Here is a 21,110-nt window from a genome sequence, read left to right as displayed (position 1 = left end):
AGGGATGGATTTGACATAACCAAACCAACCAAGTTCCCACCCTCCCTTATTGGTTCCCAGTTCCCCACCGTTGAAATTTAACAGAAGATCAAAGAAGGGGTTAATCCGAAATTGAACATTGATGCTTAAAATGCGGAGCTCAACATGCCGCAAAGCTTACGCAACCCAAAATTCCTTCTTCTTTCTTCTTTGTTTGTTACGTAAGACACCACTCGTTTTCGTCGGTTTCCAGGTTTCTTCGACGACGAAAGCAAAGTGGAGGCCAAGCGGAACCTTCCCAAGCTCCAAACTCCTCCTCTGCTTCCCCCTCTCGTCTTTTCTTCAAATGTTATAGCTTTGAAGAGTTGAACCACGCCAGTAGCCCATTTCTCTTTCTCTTCTCTTAACGGACAACGGTAATTCCATCTCTCTCTCTCTTATTTTGCCCAGAAACATATAATTTAATTCGAGTTTCAACTTCGAATAATCCGTCAAACGAGAAAGAGTGCAAACCAAACCAAACCATACCATACCATCTCTTGTTTCCTCTTTTCTGCTATTATTAAGAGCTTGTTGGCGTTTGAAATTCATCAATTCTTAAGAAACATAGAGCAGATTGTAGGTTTTAATAATGGCGAATTATGGTCCATATTCGTACCACGATCCCTATCGATACCCTCAACCTCCACCTCCCCATTCAGATTCATACCCACCTTCTGCATCGTCTTCTCCTCCTCATCCTTATCCGTATCCCTATCCCTATCCTCCATCTCATTCCTTCCCATACCCACAACCTCCACAGCAGCCACCCCCAGTGTACCACAGCCACTCTGGATCCTTAGACTACCATTACCCTCCTCCGTCTCACTCTGCACCGGGTCCCTATCCTTACCCATATCCCAATCCTCATTACCCTTCCCCTGTTACCCATAGTTCTCCTCCGCGGCTTCAATACAATGCTAGTTTCACTGAAGGCTCCTCGCATCACCCAACCCAGCAATCTAATCCCTACCCACCACCTGAAAGTCATCACACGGGCCATTCTCGTGTTAATAGCTTACCCAGTTTCCACCTACAAGAAAGTTCAGCATCGGCTGGTGTTGGGTCCTCCCTCCATCATGAAGATGTTGGCAGCTCGTCCCAGTCCCACTCCTCTGTTTATCCCCCAATTGATGATCTTTTAGCTAGAGTCCAGTTGTCAGATCACAATTCTTCTGCCCCTCCGACAGTTTCAAATTCGTCCCCCAAGTTGCAGAGCCTGAGTGCAAGAAGGTACGGTAACCGGGTGGACATGTATGGTTATCCTAATGATTCGTTCCCAAACATACGACATTCGCATTCAGGGCCATTGCCTCTTCCTCAATCCCCTTATGCCGCTTTGCCATCATTTGAGGGATCACTTCACGGTCAGAGTCTACAGATGGTTCCATTTCAAGCATCTAAAGTGTCTTTGAAGGTGTTGCTGTTGCATGGGAATTTAGATATCTGGATCCGTGATGCAAGAAACCTTCCCAACATGGACATGTTCCATAAGACCTTAGGAGACATCTTTGGGAGCCTGCCGGTAAATGTCACCAACAAAATCGAGGGGCGCATGAATCATAAGATAACCAGTGATCCGTATGTCACAGTGTCAGTGTCCAGCGCTGTAGTTGCACGTACTTTTGTGATCAGCAATACTGAGAACCCTGTTTGGATGCAGCATTTTAATGTTCCTGTGGCACATTATGCTGCAGAAGTTCACTTTATTGTCAAAGACAGTGATGTTGTTGGCTCCCAGGTAATGGGGGTTGTAGGCATCCCAGTGGAGCAGATATACTCAGGAGCAAAAGTTGAGGGATCCTTCCCAATCCTCAATGCTAATGGGAAGCCCTGTAAACCGGGAGCCCAATTGAGTCTTTCAATTCAATATACTCCAATAGACAAACTGACCATTTACGATAATGGAGTTGGATCAGGCCCTGATTATCCTGGTGTTCTGGGTACATATTTTCCTCTTAGGAAAGGTGGAAAAGTTACACTTTATCAAGATGCCCATGTTCCTGATGGTTGTCTGCCAAACCTGAAGCTAGATCATGGGATGCTGTTCGAACATGGCAAGTGTTGGAGTGACATGTTTGCTGCAATAAGTCAGGCTCGTCGTTTAATTTACATCACAGGGTGGTCTGTGTTCCACAAAGTCAGACTCGTCCGGGATGCTGGTTATGCATCAGACTGTACCCTGGGGGATCTTCTCACAACCAAGTCGCAGGAAGGTTTGAGAGTTCTTCTTCTTGTATGGGATGATCCTACTTCAAGGAGCATCTTGGGCTATAAAACGGTAAATTCACCTACTTTTCTCATGATTCCTCCTTCATAGCTTGAATCCATGGTAGTTGTTGTCTGGCTTCCAAATAGACATTTAATATGTTGAGGCTCAAAATCTTCGTTTATACCTTAATTTTGGTTTTGAAAGTATTGTTAATTAACAAAAGTTGGTCATTACAATATCAACAATGTTATTAACTGGGTCCACCTGAGCCAACTGTCTAAATTCCTGTTGTTAGTTTGAGAGTGGCTTAAAACTCATGGTCTAATGGTATCACAACAAGATGAGATATAGAGGGCATGCCTGTATAATGTGCTTAGGCTGATCCGTGCACTTTCTCCTTTTATGTTTCATTGTTTTTGTACGATATGGGCAATTACTGATATTTAAGTAACTTTGTATTCTTAACCATGTAAATGGATACTCATTTTGGTTGCTTTCAGAATATCATTTCTTAGTCAGGTTATCTTCATGTCACTTCTCCAATTTTCTTCTAGGAGCTTCTTTCTAAGGCTTTTGCATTTTTTTGTGTAAACCAAGTCTTTTGTGAGTTTGCTAATCATTTTTTTAACGTGTAGGATGGAGTCATGCAGACCCATGATGAAGAGATTAGACGCTTCTTCAAGCACTCTTCAGTGCAGGTTCTACTTTGCCCCCGATCTGCTGGAAAACGACATAGCTGGGCCAAACAGCAGGTTAGACGTAAATGATTATCTCATCTGACTCTTTACTTCTTCAGAGTTTGCTAGTTTTAAATTATTCAATGCCTATTCTCCAAAAATTCGATCCTTAGAATCTGATGTTCCTTATTAGTTCAAATGGAGAAAACTGAGAGGTGAGTACTGATTCCACCCCCCCTCCCCATTTTTCTGTAGTTAGTGCTTCTTGAGGAATTTTTTTCCTCCCCTGTTGATATAAATGTTTCCCAAGTTTACAATTACCATATGGGAAATTTTCATCGACAACCCCTCCGTTGGACCGTGGAATTAATGCCACCCCATTAAGGGCCAAAATATCAATTTGGGCCCAAAAACTAACGGGGTTAACTGTATGAAATACAATTGACTAAAATATCCTTCACACTAAAACATAAAAAACTCAGCCCTCACTCTCCCTCCCCTGGCGACCATGGCATCCCTCTCCCCTTTCTTCTTCTTATCTCAGGGAAGCTCGAACGGTGATTTTTTAAGTAAAGATAAGCTGTTGCTTTGCTGGTCTGTGGATTTCAGGCTTAGACATCTGTGGATTCAGGGATGGTGCTCACTGGATTATGAGTGGGGTAGCTATGGATTCAGCATTGGTGGATACCAGGACCGGTTCTGGAGGATTCCAAACCTTCAGTTTGGGTGGATTTCCTGAACTTGATCTTCTATTCTTTCATCTATCTATTAATTATGTTCTTCTTTCCAATTTAGGGGCAGGTTTTTTGAACTTCTCATACCTTGCAGCTTCTAGTTTTCTCATTTCCTTTGATTCCGTATTGCTTGCTGATATAATATCCGGCTAGATATTTTTCTGCTTTTCTCAACTTCAGTTCACTATTATGACCCTAAACTTAATCATTTCAGAACTCCTACTTCAAATCTGCTTTTTCAAATTCTGGTTTCCCTAAATCTAATTTTCTGTTTCTGATTTCTGGTTCAGTTTATTGTTTAATCCTTGATATCTGTCAACCATTGATTTCTGATCTAGAACCTTAAATCCCTGCCATCGATTCTGCTGTTTTGGGTTTAGGGTTTCTACTCAAGAATCCTAGTTCCAGTAAGATTCCTCAATAACTTGGAATCTGATCGTCAGAATGCCTTAGAACCGTCGAGGCTTCCATGGCTGTGGGAGCTTAGGGCACGAAAACTAGGGTTTGGAATTTTGGTGGAGTTGTAAATCTACAGGCTCTAGGGTTTCACCGAAGGAGGGAAGAACTGGAGAAAGGAACGGAGAAGAGACATGGATGTAAGCTGGCTTCCATGTTGATGGGGTTGCTTGGGAGGGAGAGTACGAGCGAGAGAAGGAGGGCTGGAGGGGCTGGTGATGGTGGCTGCGACGGCTATCGGAAAAAACAGCAGAAGGAGAAGAAGGAAAGAAAAAGGAATAAAAAATGTATTGAACAAAAACAAGGGTAAAATAGTCTTTACAAAAATATTAACATGCTGACATCACTAATTAACAGTTAAAATGCTTTTTCCATTAGTTTTTGGGCCCAAATTGATAATTTGGCCCTTACTGGGGTGGTATTAATTCCACGGTCCAATGGAGAGGATGTCAATGAAAATGTCCCTTACTATATTGGTGAGCTTCTTATTACTTCCATTGCATGTATGTGCCATTTGATTTGGTCTCAGATCAGTTTATGTAGTAAGAACCTTAGTTAGTAAGTTCGGGAACGGCAATTGAACGGGAACGGATACGTACGGCAATTAAACGGACTAGACGGTAATAATACTTTTTAAAAATTCGGCTTCATAAAACGCATACGGTAATAATACGATACGCGCTTAATACGTGTATAATACGGCATAGACGGCAATAATACTTTTAAAAAAACGGGCATATATTCATTATATAACATGCATTCACCACCTAATAAACAAAATAATATCATGATTTTATAAACTAAAATAAACACAATAATATAATATCTTATATTACATCTCTAAGATTAGCACTTAAAATATCAAAATATCAATAAAGTAGTCTCTAAACGAGAGAGACCCACACCCCATAGTGGAGAAGGTTTTTTTTTTTTTTTGGTTGAACCATAGTGGAAAATGTGAGAATTTTCAACCAAAAGTGAAGTTGAGGTTAGATTTCCACAAAATTCCAATTTCGACAATGAGAATAAGAATAAAACAGAAATAAGGAGACTCGCAAGGCATCTTAAAACGAGAACACAACAACGAAGCTAAAAAAAAAAAGGAAAAATTATGTGATTAACTACAAATGAGAATAGGGAAAAAATAGGGAAACTTGCTTTTACCAAATTAATTAATCCTTGTAGATAAGAGTGAAACAGAGGATAGGTGAACGTGGATTGTGGTGAGAAACTGAAAATAAAAAAGGTTTCCCGCTTCTATTTTCCATGGAGATGCAATTGAACTTGTGATTTTTCGTTTGATTAGCAAACAATACGAAATAGAGAAAGGGATACTAACCACGTGGAAGAAGTTCTTCAAGAACAACAAGGAAGAAGAAATAAACAAGGAGAACGCGCGCCGCCGCGGCGCGCGCGCCCGGCTGCGCGCCTGCCGCGCGCGCTGCGCCGATGTTGTTGCCGGCTTTGAGAAGCGTGTTGAACGGAGATGGAGGGCTGCCGCTGCTGTGCCTTCTAGGGTTGGACTTTGGAGGAAAACGCAATCACAAAAGAAGAGAAAGTGAAATCGTGAAAAATTCTAATCTTTGGGGGTTTTTTTTTTTTAAAACATTAGAGTAAAATTTAAAAGTATAAACGTATAATACCCGAATTATACGAGTATAATACGCGATCGATTAAAAACGCGTTTTTATAAAAATACGGAAAGTGCGGGCGGAGTATTATGCGTCAAAATTCGATCGCATAATCGCGAATGCGATTACTAACTAAGGTAAGAACCAAGAGTTAACACTGTTTTTATCAAGAACACTGTAGGCAGGGGCGGCACCATGGGGACAATGCCCCTCAAGTTTTCACTGAATCCTTATGGGGTATATGTGACTGGGTGGGTCCATGGCATGTGGGTATTCCATGAAAAGTAATAACTTTTCTAGATTCCACATTCATTATGGAATCTATGGATTGCACATGTATTTGTGCCTTGTGGAAGTGTGATGTAACAATACTAACCTTTGGATGTCTGTGGAATGGTCTAGATTGGCCATGTGTCAAGTTTCGCACTCAAATGTAATTGTGTACCCTACAATGTATTGGTTTTTTCTTCTTGTAGCTATCCATTTCTTTTCAATGATTTTTTCTTATTTTCACTAGATTTTCAACCTTTATTTTACCACTTGGTCAGTGCTGTTTGGACTAAACTTGACATGTGAAGAAAAGACCTTGGGATTCACCTATCAACAAATTTTCAGCCACATATGACCTGTTACGTAGCAAGTATTTTTGCTGTCGAGGAAAACCACTACCATTTATTAGCCATTATGAGCATAAGATGTAATAAAATATGATATATTGTATTTGGCATCTTGTCCAGTTTACTATTTGTTGAATTATTTATCCACCCGTGTCCCTCTTTGGATAGTCCGCCGTGTTAGAGTTCCTGTATGATATACATATTATTTCCTCCCTTTCCTACAAGGTCAGCCTTTTAGAGGAAGCGGTTCCATCATGGTATCGGAGCAGGCAGGGGTCATGGTATCGAGTTCCCCTGGGAGCAGGCAGGTGTTGAATTATTTATCCACCTGTGTCCCCCTTTGGATAGTCTGCCGTGCTAGAGCTCTTATATGATATACATATTGTTTCCTCCCTTTCTTGCAAGGTCAGCCTTTTAGAGGAAGCGGTTCCATCACTATTGAATCTGGCTCCCTAGATCAGACCTAAACCAGACCCAACAAAGTTACAATTGACTATTACACGAAAAATGTTCTACATCTAGTCTCTTGGATCGGTAGATCTTATGAAGTTTTTTGGAGATTACCCAATATGTTAGTTGGTGCTTTATATTTCTCCAAGAGTTTGGATATATGAATATAAGCACAATGGTGAAGCTTATCATATCTGATCATGTGTAGATGTTCCTTTCTCATAGAGCAAAATTTTTCCTCTCTCTCTTTTCATATAAACATTTCTCTTACTAATGCAACAATCAACACTTCAAGTTAAAACTCATACAAATCCTTCATATAAGTTAGGTACTTCTCCAACAATGAAGTATGACTCCAAATGATTCTTTTGCTGCTCTAGGATGGAGAAATTTTGAGGTTTTTTTTTGGGGAAAATTACACTGCCACCCCCTGAGGTTTATATTAAATACAGAGCGACCCCCTGTGTTTCTAAATTATACAACCACACCCCCTAAGGTTTGGTTAGTTGTTACAGTCAGCCCCACTCCGTTATATCATTCCCGTTAAGTTGTACGGTGTTGGTAATTCATGACTTAAAATGACTAAAATACCCCAATTATATACCCCTAGTATTGTAGTTGACGGTGTAAATCCAAAATTGTGACAGCTCATAATAGAGACGATATCATCAGAATATACCCCTAGTATTGTAGTTGGCGGTGTAAATCCAAAATTGTGACAGCTCATAACAGAGATGATATCGTCGGAAAATGGTGCTTTTTTGCCGGATTCTGCCGCTGCATTGATCTCCTTCACTGTCTCTTGCATCTAGAAATCAACCAAGTAGGAGGGTTCTCTTCCCTTCATTATCTTCGCTTTGCTCTGACCTGCACAAATAGCTAGGGTTTCACAAAGCCTCTTGACGGTGAATCTCGCCTTGTAGAACTGAAATCCAGGGAGATCCATCGGTAGTTTCATCAACCCCGCATTGAATAGATTGTAATCCCTGTTGAAACCCACCCGAACTTTGGCACTGAAGTAAAGACCCACGAAGACATTCTGAGAAGTCTCAAGATTCATCTCATGATAGAGGAGACGAAGAGCTATGGGTTTAGACGGATTACTGAAAGAGAGACTGCAAGCGTTTTAGGTGTTCAAAAATGATCTTCTGCTGCAAGTAGATGTAGGCTGAGAGGGCTTTGGGGGTGAAAGTTGGGGCAATCCGACGGCAATCCTGAAGCAGAGGAGGAAGTCTCCATTTCTGCCATGCTCTGCAACTCCGGCGTCTACCGTTCTCCTCGTTTCTTTTTCATTTTCTCATCTTCTTCTTCTAGAATTAGCACAAGCTTTTCTCTCTATTGTCATACTATGCAACTCCGGCATCTACCGTTCTCCACCCCTTCAAGTCTTGAATCCTGATGAAGTTCTTCATTTTCCCCTTTTTTTCTGGGTTAACTTTTCTTTCTCCACTTCTTTTTTATTTGATTCCATCTCTTAACTTTCTCTCTTTTGTTCTTTCTTTTCTTTCCATCACATAAATGGATGGCTTTTGCAGATTTTATTTCCAGGTTATGAGGCTGTTAAATAAACCCTGCCCCTGTAGCCTTAGTTGAAGAAAGTCTGCAACTTAATCTTCTTCTTGTTCTCCTCTCCTTCTGTCCTTCCCCTTCAAGACCCATTTTTCCATTATTTCAGCAACCGATAAAGCTCTCGTTTGTCCAGATCAAGCAAATTTCACAAGACCTGAATATCGCTGCAACTAATCAATGGCAAAACAGTTTAGCAAATCGAAATCAAAATCAAAATCTAATTTTGAGAGAAAAACAGAGAGGGGGTAGTTACCAGGACGGAGGTGTTCAGGTCCGGCATTAATGAGATTCATGAGCCCAGCACGGCCATAAAACTTGGTGAGGAAGACAGTGGCATGTGCTTGGGATTCTGGGTTTTTGATCCATTGCAAGCAAGGTCTGATGCTGCAATTCTTGCTGCAACCTTTGCGGAGAACTCGACGAAGACCATGTTAGGTCGAGATTCAAAGTTTGGGTTTGCAGATTTTGTAGGGTTAATAGCGAATGAATGAGAGCAGGGAAAAAAAATCCGAGAGAGAATAGAGGGAGAAGAGATGAGGGAGAGAAGACATAGATGTATAAATGAATACCTGTGCGGTGGAGTTTCAGGTCAGCGATGGAGGCAACTTCAGATTTGGGGAAGAAGACAACGGTAAAAAGGGTTTGTCGATTTTGGTTCATAATCTTAGAAGAGGGCAAAGTTGGAATTTCCCACTGAGTATTAACAGGATATTAGAAGAGGGCAAAGTTGGTATTTAAAATGTATTATTTAACACCGTCCACTCAGGGGGTGTGGCTGTATAATTTAGAAACATAGGGGGTCGCTCTGTATTTAATACAAACCTCAGGGGGTGGCAGTGTAATTTTCCCTTCTTTTTTTTTTTGGTTTTGTTGCCTCACTAATATCTGAAATCATTTTCATATTTGCAAGGGTGGAAAGGGTACCTCACTCTCAATGTTCTTAACTTTTCCATATTTCACCTACTTGCTATTTGTTGTTTAAGTGCCCCTAATTTTTCCACCTTAATCTGATTTAGTAAGCCATCTTTCTGTTTCGCGTGTTCTTATTTATCAGTGGTGAAAAAGACTCGCACTTCAATCAGGACTTTTGTTGTAATATTCTTGTGTGGATGAGCCTGTGCTAGTATGTTTAGTTTTTTGCCCCCATAATTTTTTTTTCCCTGTTTCTTAAGTCTATTTGATTTTTCCCATATCTCCAATATTGGGATTTGCATTATGTGTTTATCCATTTTTGTTCTCAGGAAGTTGGAACAATCTACACCCATCATCAGAAAACCGTGATTGTGGATGCTGACGCCGGTGATAATAAGAGAAAAATCATAGCTTTTGTTGGAGGACTTGATTTATGTGATGGGCGGTATGATACTCCAAGACATCACCTATTTCGGACACTAGAAACTGTTCATAAGGATGACTATCATAACCCCACTTTCACGGTAATCCTACACAGCTGTTCTTCTATGCTGTTGTATTTGAGTTTTGAGATTTTTTGATTACTCTTATTACTTGATCTTTGTTAGCAGTTTGCACATTCTAGATATGTTGATATTACCCAAATGAGAATAATAAGGGCCCCTTTCCAGTCATTGTACATGAAAAAAAATCCCACTATTCTTGGAAACTCAACCAAATTCATGAAATGAAGAGTTCAAAGAATCGAGGATAGAAATTTTGCCCTCAATGGATATTTTCCTTGGGCATTATTGAATTTTTTGTTTTAGCTTTGAGGAAATTTATTTTAACTGTTTGGAGAAATTTGTCGGATGCAATGCTTTGCATGAGCTGCGGATAATTTTAATGGAAAAAATTAGGGAAAATTAATTTGATCACCTTCTCTAAAAATTAATGAATATATTACATTACCACTTTAAAAATAATGAATTCTTGTTATTAAGACAAAAAATAATCATCTGCATCCCCTTCGCAGTGGATGCTGCAGGTGGTTGCAAATAGAGAAGAATTTTACTTTGTTCTTCTGCTTAGCATTCTGGCTAATCTAGCTTCCTTATCACTTCCTGACCCCAAGAGACAAAGACAGGAATTGTCACTGGATTAAATAAAGATAGAAAGAAAGAAAAAAAAAACAGAGGTGAAAACGTTATATAGTGCCATTAGACTTGTATGTCAGATTCATGGTGAAAACACTTCAACAGTAAATTTGAATAGAGTACTGCTGCAAGTAGAGGGAACTTTGTTATTGAAAAGAGAAGTCTTCTTTCTTTAAATTGCTATATACTCATTATATTACTCCTTAAACAAATTTCTTTGACCAGTTCTTAGTTAAAAAAAAAAAAAAGACCCCTGCAATATGATAAAAGAAACATGAACACTGTTACCAGTTAAACAATTAAAAGTCTTGGTAGAGATTATTAAAAAAAAGATTGTGGCCACCATGGATTAAGGTGGTTCATCATCAGTGCTGAATATGTTGTGAGGTTTTGAAGTCTAAGCTCTTGTTTCCTCTTCTTTTTTGGGGATAAAATTTCACTCCTAGGGGCCATTTCTTGAAACAATGGTAAAAGGTTCTGTCTGCTAGGGCAAGTGTCCGGGTTCAAGTTCTGAGAGCGGCCACTTTGTGCAAAAAAATGCCAAAGGTTAGGACCGTCTCCGAACTCACCCCTTTTATAAATTGTTCACTCTTTTTTGTTTACTTACATGTGATATTCCCTAAGCAGGGGCCAACTGTTGGTTGTCCAAGGGAACCATGGCATGACCTGCACAGTAAAATTGATGGACCAGCAGCATATGATGTTCTTACCAACTTTGAAGAGCGTTGGCTAAAAGCTTCAAAACCCCAAGGGATAAAAAAATTAAAAAAATCATATGATGATGCTTTGCTCAGGTTAGAAAGAATTCCTGACATCATTGGTGTGCTCGATGCTCCTTACCTAACTGAGAATGATCCAGAGTCTTGGCATGTCCAGGTAAATTGGACTTTTATCGCCATCCCTATATCTGGTTCACTTGTGACTGTTGTGAGTTTTACTGGGTTCATGTTTGGTGTTAGATTTTGTGATATATGCTTTGATTTTTGAAAATTCTGTGTCCGTTTTGATGGTTCCCTCAACAATCATAGGTATTCCGTTCAATTGATTCAAATTCTGTGAAAGGCTTTCCAAAGGATCCAAGATATGCTACAAGCAAGGTAGTGTTTCATCACTTATTCTTTCTCTTTTGTTGTTTTCTGCATTCTGAGTATCATTTCTTATGATGACTAATTAACTCCTATGTCATGTTCAACAGAACTTGGTATGCGGTAAAAATGTGCTGATTGACATGAGCATACATACAGCATATGTGAAGGCCATCCGATCTGCCCAACATTTCATTTATATTGAAAACCAATACTTCCTTGGGTCATCATACAATTGGTCTCAACACAAAGACTTAGGTGAGGAGCTATGAGTATGATCTATTTACATGAAGAGCATAATGTGTTCTGTTCGTTACGCAACACAGAAATTAGGACATGTTCTCACATTGGACCACTGGAACATGCATCTTTGAGACTATGTGTCCTTTTAATCATTCACTGGTGATTGATGTCTCTTGCAGTTGTTGAAAACATTGGCTTATTTTGATATTGACCTAGTCCAGGGATTGCCTCCATGGTAAGACTTTCAGATGGAGATTTTTCAATCAGCAATAACGGATTTCTTCATAACTGCCATGTCTTCAGTAAGTCAATCCAGTGCAAGACAACTTAGAGAGTCAGGGTAAGAACCAAAAAGAGGGGGGAGGGGGGAACCATTTGAAGTCTTTGACCAGCAACTTAAGGTAGTACAACCTCAAGTTTGGAGGGAAAGATGCCCTCAACATGTAAGGTGGTGAAGACCAAGAGCACAGGTGGGAATGAAATGTGTGTCAAAAGTGTGTCACTGATGGTACGAAATAACCACATGCCCCAGAAGGTGTACAAATCCAAGGTGGCTGCAATGACTAGTTTCTAGCGGGAGTATAATATGCCCCAGATGTAGTTGCTGTTGGTCTATGACAGATGCATTTCCAAGATGAGAGACCACAAACCCACTAAGTCACAAAGAGAGACCTTGAAGAATGTCACTTTTGGTCTATGACATTATGGAACAGTTGAGAAGATTGATGTGACATGGCCAAACTTTTAAATGATTGGCAGAGAGCTGTCCCATAGAGAGAAAATAGACGTGAAGTGTTGGATGCAAACAGGAAGATGTTGAGTGGGATGATCACTTAATGGGAGACTCCCCGCTTCGAGGCTGTAAGGTGTGAAGGTGCACTTGTGTCCTGGTGTGGCTTCCATGGTGAAGTCAAGAGTGTCTTCTAAGGAATGTGCGATTGTGGGCTAAATGGTCTACCTTGCCACCTTGCCGAGGGACATAACATTTCTACCTACTCAATGTCATATAAAGTAGTGGATGAGTGACAGGGAGATTTTGGCTCTAGAAAAGTTGCAATTGAATTTGTTTGGTCACTAGACAATCCGGTTACATTGGGTGTCCTAATTAACTAGGCTAACAATGACCCTACCCCCAACACCCCCAATTTTGGAAATTCAATTAGTCAAGACCAAGGATGCTCCGGACCTTGGAAATTAAAAAAGAACAGAAGTTAAGTTGTCTACCCCTTGTGAAAAATTTAGGGTGACATTCTTTCACCTTATGCTCAGAAAGTGAGACAACACGTACCTACCCCTTTGGATATTCTCTTTGAAGGTACATTCTTCCCAACACAATAGGAAACAGAACATCGGAATGGTGCTTTCCCTGTTCACTGGGGTCTCCTCATGCCAGCACTTTGAGCAACTCCCACTGTCACTCTACCCCTAATCTGGTGAGTACACTCAGCAACAGTGTAAAACTCAAAAGACTGGGTAGCCAATTCCTGCAATCTGGGCCAAATAAACTCTGGTTCCATGCTACTTGGACTAGAAGCCTGGTTAAATTATGGTGTTCTTGCTCTTCAAATCATGTGAGAAAAGTAATTTAGCTGAACAACTGATGTTAGCTGGGTTATATCATTTTACCTAGAATGTTGGATTAACCCCATATGACTACTTCATTCCTGTATAACCTGATGTGGTGTTTCATTAGGATATAATGCCTTAGAGAAATAATATGAGAATGTCCTTGTGGCCATTTTATGGGTGATGAAGTGTATGTTGCACTTAAAGGAGGACAGCCCAAAATGTCCAGTGTAAAACTTTGAGGGGACAGGACTTGGAAGGCAAAAAAGAAAATTTGGCAGTCTGGTATCTTTACACGCTGTAGCTGACGGGCGGCTTAAAATTGGTTCTGTGTTCATAACCTCTCGCTGTCTGACAAGTTACAGCCCAGTAGCCATGTGCCATGTTGAGAGAAAGGTTGACAGACATCGCAAAAGTAGTCTGTCAAACGATCGCTGATAGAGGGCATTGAAAAAGCTACCCCTCGTCTTGGCCTTTGTTCATATCATCTGCCACCATTTTCTTGTGTGGTGTGTTGCGGAGCCTAATTAGACCTGGTGGGATTTCGCTGGTCCAGTTCAGTATCGGTATCAGATCAATTACGTAGTTGAAGAGAACAATTAGGGAGAGATTGATGCTTACAGGAAAGTCCCAAATCATTTCTTTTATTTTGAAAGCACAAGTTTAAAGGGAGCTGTTTAGAGGGAAAAACTTCAAATTTGAGGGAGATACAAGGTGACATGGACAGCAACTCTACTATCAGTCATAGAGGAATTGAAGGGGGTCCAGTGGAGGGGAGAGTATGAATCTTAATTGAGGATAATTCTTTTTGAGGCATGTCTGTGCCTATGGATGGAAAGGGATGTTTGAATCTTCAAACCTGAAGAAAAGTACATGGTAGCAAGAAAAGCTAAGAAATTGTTTTATTTTTTTTTGGTTCTGTGGTCCTGGATTTTGGGGGGTTGATTATTTTTTTCTGTTTGTAAAATTGAGATGAATATGTAAATGGGCGAAGGGTTATGGGGCCTTGCAATTGTATGGAGTCGAAGGGTTGGGTTTTTATCGTATGCATGGTCCTGTTGAGGACTGCTTCTAGTGGTGGAAGAATGGGGCCTTCCTCATTTTGGATAAGCATTTTATAAAACTTTTTCCCAGAAAATTGACAAAAGTCTAATTTATACTGGTCAGACATGGTTGGTATTGGACCAGCTGGATATAGACTTGGGAATAACCCTGTGTTAAATAATGAGAAATATTTTCCAGTCGCAATTAGCTGATAGTCTTTTATTTTGCAGTTGCAAATAGCTGTTCATCTGTCAATATATTCTCTCTCCATATCTGGTAACGGAGTGTTAGTCTCTTTGGTTTCTTTATCCGGACCCTGAAGTCTTGATTATTACCCTTGTTCTCATAGTGTGGTTTTTTACAAAGTCTATGGAAATTTCTCAGTGCCATCTTTTTGACATGTAGCTTCACTGGAAGTGTAGTTGATTTGAAACAATGGTGAAGCTCAGTTTATGACAATTACACAAATTATGGTAGGAACAATGTATATTTGTTTGATTGCAATAGATTAATTATATCTGCTGGAATTTGTACCACGGTAAACAGATACTTGCTTTCTATTATGTGATCCTTTTTGGTATATGTAAGTCATATAATACATAACTAGGTTAGCACTGGTCTCTTTTGCTACTTACTCTCGATTATTAGGTATCGCATGACAGGATGAGAATTTTGTGGTTGTAGCTAATTATGGTTTCGCATGTAGGTGCAAACAATCTAATACCAATGGAAATTGCTCTAAAAATTGCCAACAAAATCAGAGCAAATGAGAGATTCTCTGCCTATATAGTTGTTCCAATGTGGCCAGAGGGTGTTCCAACAGGTACTGCTACACAAAGGATTCTCTTTTGGCAGGTAGGTTCCAACTATTATTTTAATGTCCATAACTGTCGGGTGTTTTATATTGTTTCAAATTCTTGGGCTTCAACATCATAGTTGTCAAAGGTGACTAGGCGACCCAAGGCGTTGGAGGGGTGCCTAGGCCGCTAGGCAACAATGCACTTGCCTAGGTGTGCATTATATGACTATATGTAATATAACAATGATAGTTTTATATAGTTATGTTTATATGTAACATAGAAGTCATATCAATGCAATATAATATAATTATGCTAGTAATGGCATAATATGAGAAAACCAACATATAATATATGAAGCATAAGATATAATATAAGCATTTTCATCAAAAAACAAAGCAATAAACATAATCCATGTAAACTCATGACGTGTCAACAAGGTGTGCTATCTCCTTGGACCCAAGAAAGAGCTTGGACGCCTAGGTGGCACCTTGACAAATATGTTCAACATGATTTAATTATTTTAAAGTGCGTGGAAATATAGGTTATGTGAGCAATGATACTGTTAACAACCCTGTTAGTTTTGTAGAGTTTCAGGGATATTAGCCATCTAGTAGTTGTAAGTTGTAACATGACATTCTGATGCTGATGGTGGTTAATTTTCCTGAAACTGACAGGGTTGTTAGCAGTATTGTTGCTTAAATATATGATAAATGTCAACGATACTGTTAACAACCCAGTCAGTTATTTAGTGTTTCAGGGAAATTAGCCATCCAACAGTAGTAACATGACATTCTGATGCTGATGGTGGCGAAGTTCAACATACCATATGCTAATGCTTTGTGTACCTATTCTGGGAATTTAGCTGTAAAAGTTTGTAGCATATATGAATCTTGATAGGAGACAAACTTTGCCAGTTGGAATCTCTTCAACTTTAACATTGATTTCGTGCTCCTTCTCTTTGATGGATGCTCTCTTCTCTTCCTTTGGAGGTGTAAAGTTGAGACCAGTTTGTAAAGTGGAAGGTCATTTTAATGTGTCATCCATTCGCTGAATTAGAGCATCACATCTATTATTCAGTTGTTTCACCATCTCAATTATTTGTTTGAGAATCTGTTTCAGAGGGACTTAATATACTGCTGGCCATAACTTTGATACCGATTGATGGGATTCTAGAAGCCTAAAGATTTATGATCAGAAACATGATATAAGCCAGAATCGCAGTGAATAAATAATGACCAGAATTAAATAATATTTAATAGCAATAGATCAGCAACTCAGGTGATTGTGAAATTCTTATATGAAGTTAGTAAAACAACCAGAAACAACTCTTTAAAAGATGGACCTAATCCAATGGTTGGATCTAAAAAACTAGTACTGTTACAGAATTAGTAACTTCAGATTTAAAAAACTAGTAACTCAGATGTCTCAAAAAATAATGAACCGATAGGGGTAAGATTCTGGTTAACAACACTTCTTAGGTTATCAAACAAGTTATCAAAATATCAAGTATCATCCAATGGTTAGATTAGGAGTTGTGAATTTGTCTTACTTGAGTATTGATGGAGAAGGAAGAATGAAGAAGAAGAAGATATGACTAAACATCCCACCTAGCCTCAACTAGAATCCCACCAACGACCATTGACTTCCCACATATTTAACACTAAATCTCATAGTATCACACGTGATTCTCAATAGATTTCCCTTTACACCCCCCCCCAAAAAAAAAGAAAAGAAAAGAATCTCACAGTATAAATAGAAGACTCAAAAACAAACTCAAACCCTAAAAAGGGAAGGACTAAATCAATCCTTAACTAATAAGGTAACTTAAACTGACTATGAAACTAAATTAATTAAGGAAATTGACTCAAAATCGAACTAGAGTTATAGAATCCTAATCCAGCCTAACTAAAACACTTAATAATAATTAAAATTAGGAAATGAAGGTACTTAATTAATTTCGTAGGCCTAGCTTCTACCCATTTTATAGGCCCATTAAAGTAGCCCATTACAATGAAAGCACATTGGATCAAAGGCTCAACACATACATAATCCAACCCAAATCTTATTTCCATTAAAATAAGCCCAATTTTGTTTTATCTGATCAATAGTATGATCATAAAGCGGGTCTCTTAACTTATTTAGAATACTTATCATTGATTTCCATAGGAGTATGAGTATCCACCTTCTTATCATCAGTCAAGTTAGCCAATTTTATAAGGTCATGAGTATATTGTGTTGGTTAATAAGATAATGACGATTGGAGTAGTGAACATCTACCAAGCCAAGAAAATATGTGAGAGGATCCAAATCCTTCATTTTGAAAGAGGTACGAAGAATATCCTTCAATGTAGAATTGACTTGAGTATCATCTCCACTCTAGTGATAAGAACATCATCCACATATAATAATAGAAACACCATACCCTTGGGAGGAGTGAATAAATAATGAATGATCATGATAACTTTGAGCAAAGCCAGCTTGAAGAATCACCTCACGAAAATTTTCAAATCAAGCTCTATGAGCCTGTTTCAAGCCGTACAGAGATTTCTTCAATTTACACACCATGGAGCGATCATGTGAAAAACCAAGAGGATGCCGCATGTAAACCGCTTCTTTCAATGACCATGAAGAAAGGCATTTTTGACATCCATCTGAAAAATAGGCCACTGACGTATAGCAAAAGAGCTATGACTACACGAACAGTTGTCATCTTAGTAACAGGAGTAAATGTCTCAGAATGATCAATACCATATTCCTTTTTATCTCTCTGAGCGATGAGGCAAGCTTTATAGCATTCAATAGAACCAACGGATTTGAGTTTCACAGAATACACCCAATGACAACTGATGATAGAAGTGTTTAGAGGAGTAAGCACTAGGTCCCAAGTATTATTATCCATAAGGCCTGAATTCAGAATCTATAGCCTCTTGCCAACAAGAAGGAATACAACAGGCCTACTGGTAAGAGTAAAAAAACAGAAGTAACAATATCTAATGGACCAAACAAAGCAAATGATGTAAAATGATCAAGAGATGCAAGCAAAGCGGTAAAAGCGGTAGTAAAAAATCCATATCAGTGAAGAGGTTTAGAAATCCTTGTGGAATGGTATAATATCGGAGTAGAATTAGAAACGAGAGGATCAATGGTTAAATCAACAGAAGTAGCAACGGTAAGTAAAGAGAGAGAAGCGGAGGAGGCAGGAGAAGGGTTGATGATAATGTAGAAGCTCACCCAGGCAAAGGAGGCAAGAGTTGGGACATTTCAGTTGGAGTCGTTGTCTTTCGCTGACCTTAATAAGGAAGAAATGAGACGGAGGAAATAGGAGATTTCATAATATGAGTATAATATAAAATATGCTCCAGGAAAACAACATGACGAGAAATGCGTATGCGACAAAGATGGATCATAACAAAGAAAATCTGTGTACAGAATTATATCTCACAAAAACATACAGCAGCTTGATGGAAAGTTTGGTGCATTCATGAGGAGGCAATTGAATAGAACACAAACAACCAAATACCCAAAGCAAAGAGGAGAAGAACCAAACAGACTGATAAAAAAGAAAGATAATTTAGCCCTTTCTGTTGTACATTTTGTATATATTTGCTGGTATTTTTTTTACTGGTATATAGGGCAACTTGCATATAAATAAATGCTCAATTGGGTGAATCGATGAAGGATATCACCACCAAACATATCTCTTATTTTTGGTTTTGGCAACAAGGTTTTCAGTTCCAATCAATTGACATGGTATCAGAGCAGGTTTTGATCCTGCCGTAGGTTTTGATCCCTCTTCCGGGCATCCTTCCACGTATATACGTTGTTCCGATCGGCCTACATGTGAGGGGGAATGCTGATATCCCTCATCGGTTAGAAAGTGGGACTTTGGTGTCTTCATCTACCTATTGGTCTCTCCTCTCATAAACCTGTGGGTCTCTCCTCCAACCATTATAGACCATAGTTGTAAAGGCGCCTAGGCAAACCAAGGCGATCAAGGCGACACCAGAAAAAAGGGGAGAGAAAGGCGCCTGGAGCCTTGGCAACTATGTTATAGACTTTTAGGATTGAATCTAACAGTTATGTAACCCAATTTGGTGCCATGATTGAAGAGAATCTGATGTTCTCTCACTTTAATGCTATGTTATTCATATCACATCCTTAGTCATTTTAAAGATGCCTTACAAAATGCAGTTGTCATTATTTGCAAGAAAATTGCTGGAAAAAAGTCGTATGAACTTGCAAGGTGATGTGTGAGGTGTTATAGGCCAAAATACTATATGTTCATTTAACTGAAGTTATTGCTGCAGAATAAAACGATGCAAATGATGTATGAAACAATTTACAATGCTTTGGAAGAGGTTGGGCTCGAGAATACTTATACACCAGAAGACTATTTGAATTTCTTCTGCCTTGGCAATCGTGAGACTCTAGATGGGAATGACATCCCAACTGTACAAAATCCAACTCCAACAAACTCTCCTCAGGTATGTCTCTTTATCTCTTAAACTACATTCCACCTTTTTCCTTTTCTTGTTTACCTTTTTTTTTTTTTCATTTTTTTCTTTTTTGGTTTTGGTTTTGGTTTTGGTTGGGGCTGGGTTTAGGGGGGACTTGGAAACAATTTCATTACGAAAAGGGAAATCTGAAATTCTCAACATACAAAACCAGAATATTCTCACTTCCTTTATCCTTTTGAGAATTTTTATTTCTTAAGTTTCATTCATCTTCTCTCCTGCCCATCAACTTATCAGTACTTGAATTGTCTTAGTTTATTAATTCCTTTTTCACAATTGTAAATTCTGATCTTTTTGCTATACAATTTGCTGGTGTTTTTGCCTACTTATTGCTTATGCATCGTGGTGTATCAGTCATGCATTTTTTTTCATTACCTGACTCAAATGCTTGTAAATTTGGAAATATAGGCACTTTGCCGGAAAAGTCGACGCTTTATGATCTACGTTCATTCAAAAGGCATGATAGTAGATGATGAGTATATTATATTGGGGTCTGCGAACATCAACCAGCGATCCATGGAAGGCACAAGAGACACAGAGATTGCAATGGGTGCCTATCAGCCTTTGCATACATGGGCTAAAAATGGATATAATCCATGTGGACAGGTAAGCTTATTTAGATATGTTAGTCTTGCTCTGGTACCGACAGCACACTAGAATCTTGTAATATAAATAATCTTTTTCTAATGTTGATTCTCTTGCAGAGTGTATACCTGACTCAGTATTGGAATGTTTTGTGTATTTTTGTAGATTTATGGGTATAGAATGTCTCTGTGGGCAGAGCACATTGGAATTCTTGAGGAATGTTTTACACTACCAGAGAGCCTTGAATGTGTTAGACGGGTTAGGTCCTTGGGTGAGCAGAATTGGAGACAATTTGCTGCTGATGAAATAACAGAGATGAAGGGACACCTCCTGAAGTACCCAGTGGAAGTTGATCCAAAGGGCAAGGTGAAACCTCTTCGTGGATGCGAAAGTTTCCCAGATGTGGGAGGGACCATAGTAGGAACCTTTTTTGCCATTCAAGAAAATCTTACCATCTAATCCACTAATCAATCAATGATTGCGGCAGTCAACCTCCCACGGTTCACAGTTCTAGAATTTTTGGCTCTGCAACAAAGACCAATCAAGCCAAAGTTTAGCAAATGCCACATGTGGAAAGGATCTCACTTTTTTGGAAACTATAGTTAGTAAGATTAGTGGAATTTATGCAGGTGTTCTTCTGAACTGTAAATTATGTGTGAGTTTCCACTCCATTATTTGTTGTCACAAGTTTTTTCAATAATACAAAACTTGCACTGTAGATGTATTGATTAATAACGAGTTAGAGGGATTTGTTTGTATAATTACGTTGGATGAAATTTTGGAGATAAATATTGTATATTTATGCCCATAGAGTAATAAAAGGATTAATTATGTGCAATAATACAGAATTAATTTGCCAAA

General features: G+C 39.0%; 1 protein-coding gene across 1 annotated transcript; it reads left to right on the top strand.

Annotated features, from left to right (window-relative positions):
- The first annotated feature begins 514 nt into the window (after window positions 1-514).
- On the top strand, window positions 515-21,110 carry LOC122672898 (phospholipase D gamma 1-like). Its single transcript, XM_043870408.1, has 10 exons — window positions 515-2,299; window positions 2,866-2,982; window positions 9,606-9,800; window positions 11,040-11,288; window positions 11,441-11,509; window positions 11,608-11,755; window positions 15,057-15,205; window positions 19,458-19,634; window positions 20,073-20,270; window positions 20,415-21,110. The coding sequence occupies exons 1-10, from the start codon at window positions 611-613 to the stop codon at window positions 20,706-20,708; spliced, it is 3,285 nt and encodes a 1,094-aa protein (XP_043726343.1). The 5' UTR covers window positions 515-610; the 3' UTR covers window positions 20,709-21,110.

The sequence above is a fragment of the Telopea speciosissima genome, chromosome 1 (genome assembly GCF_018873765.1).
Source record: "Telopea speciosissima isolate NSW1024214 ecotype Mountain lineage chromosome 1, Tspe_v1, whole genome shotgun sequence".
In the NCBI taxonomy this organism is placed as follows: Eukaryota; Viridiplantae; Streptophyta; class Magnoliopsida; order Proteales; family Proteaceae; genus Telopea; species Telopea speciosissima.
This window is presented reverse-complemented; position numbering and strand designations above follow the sequence as displayed.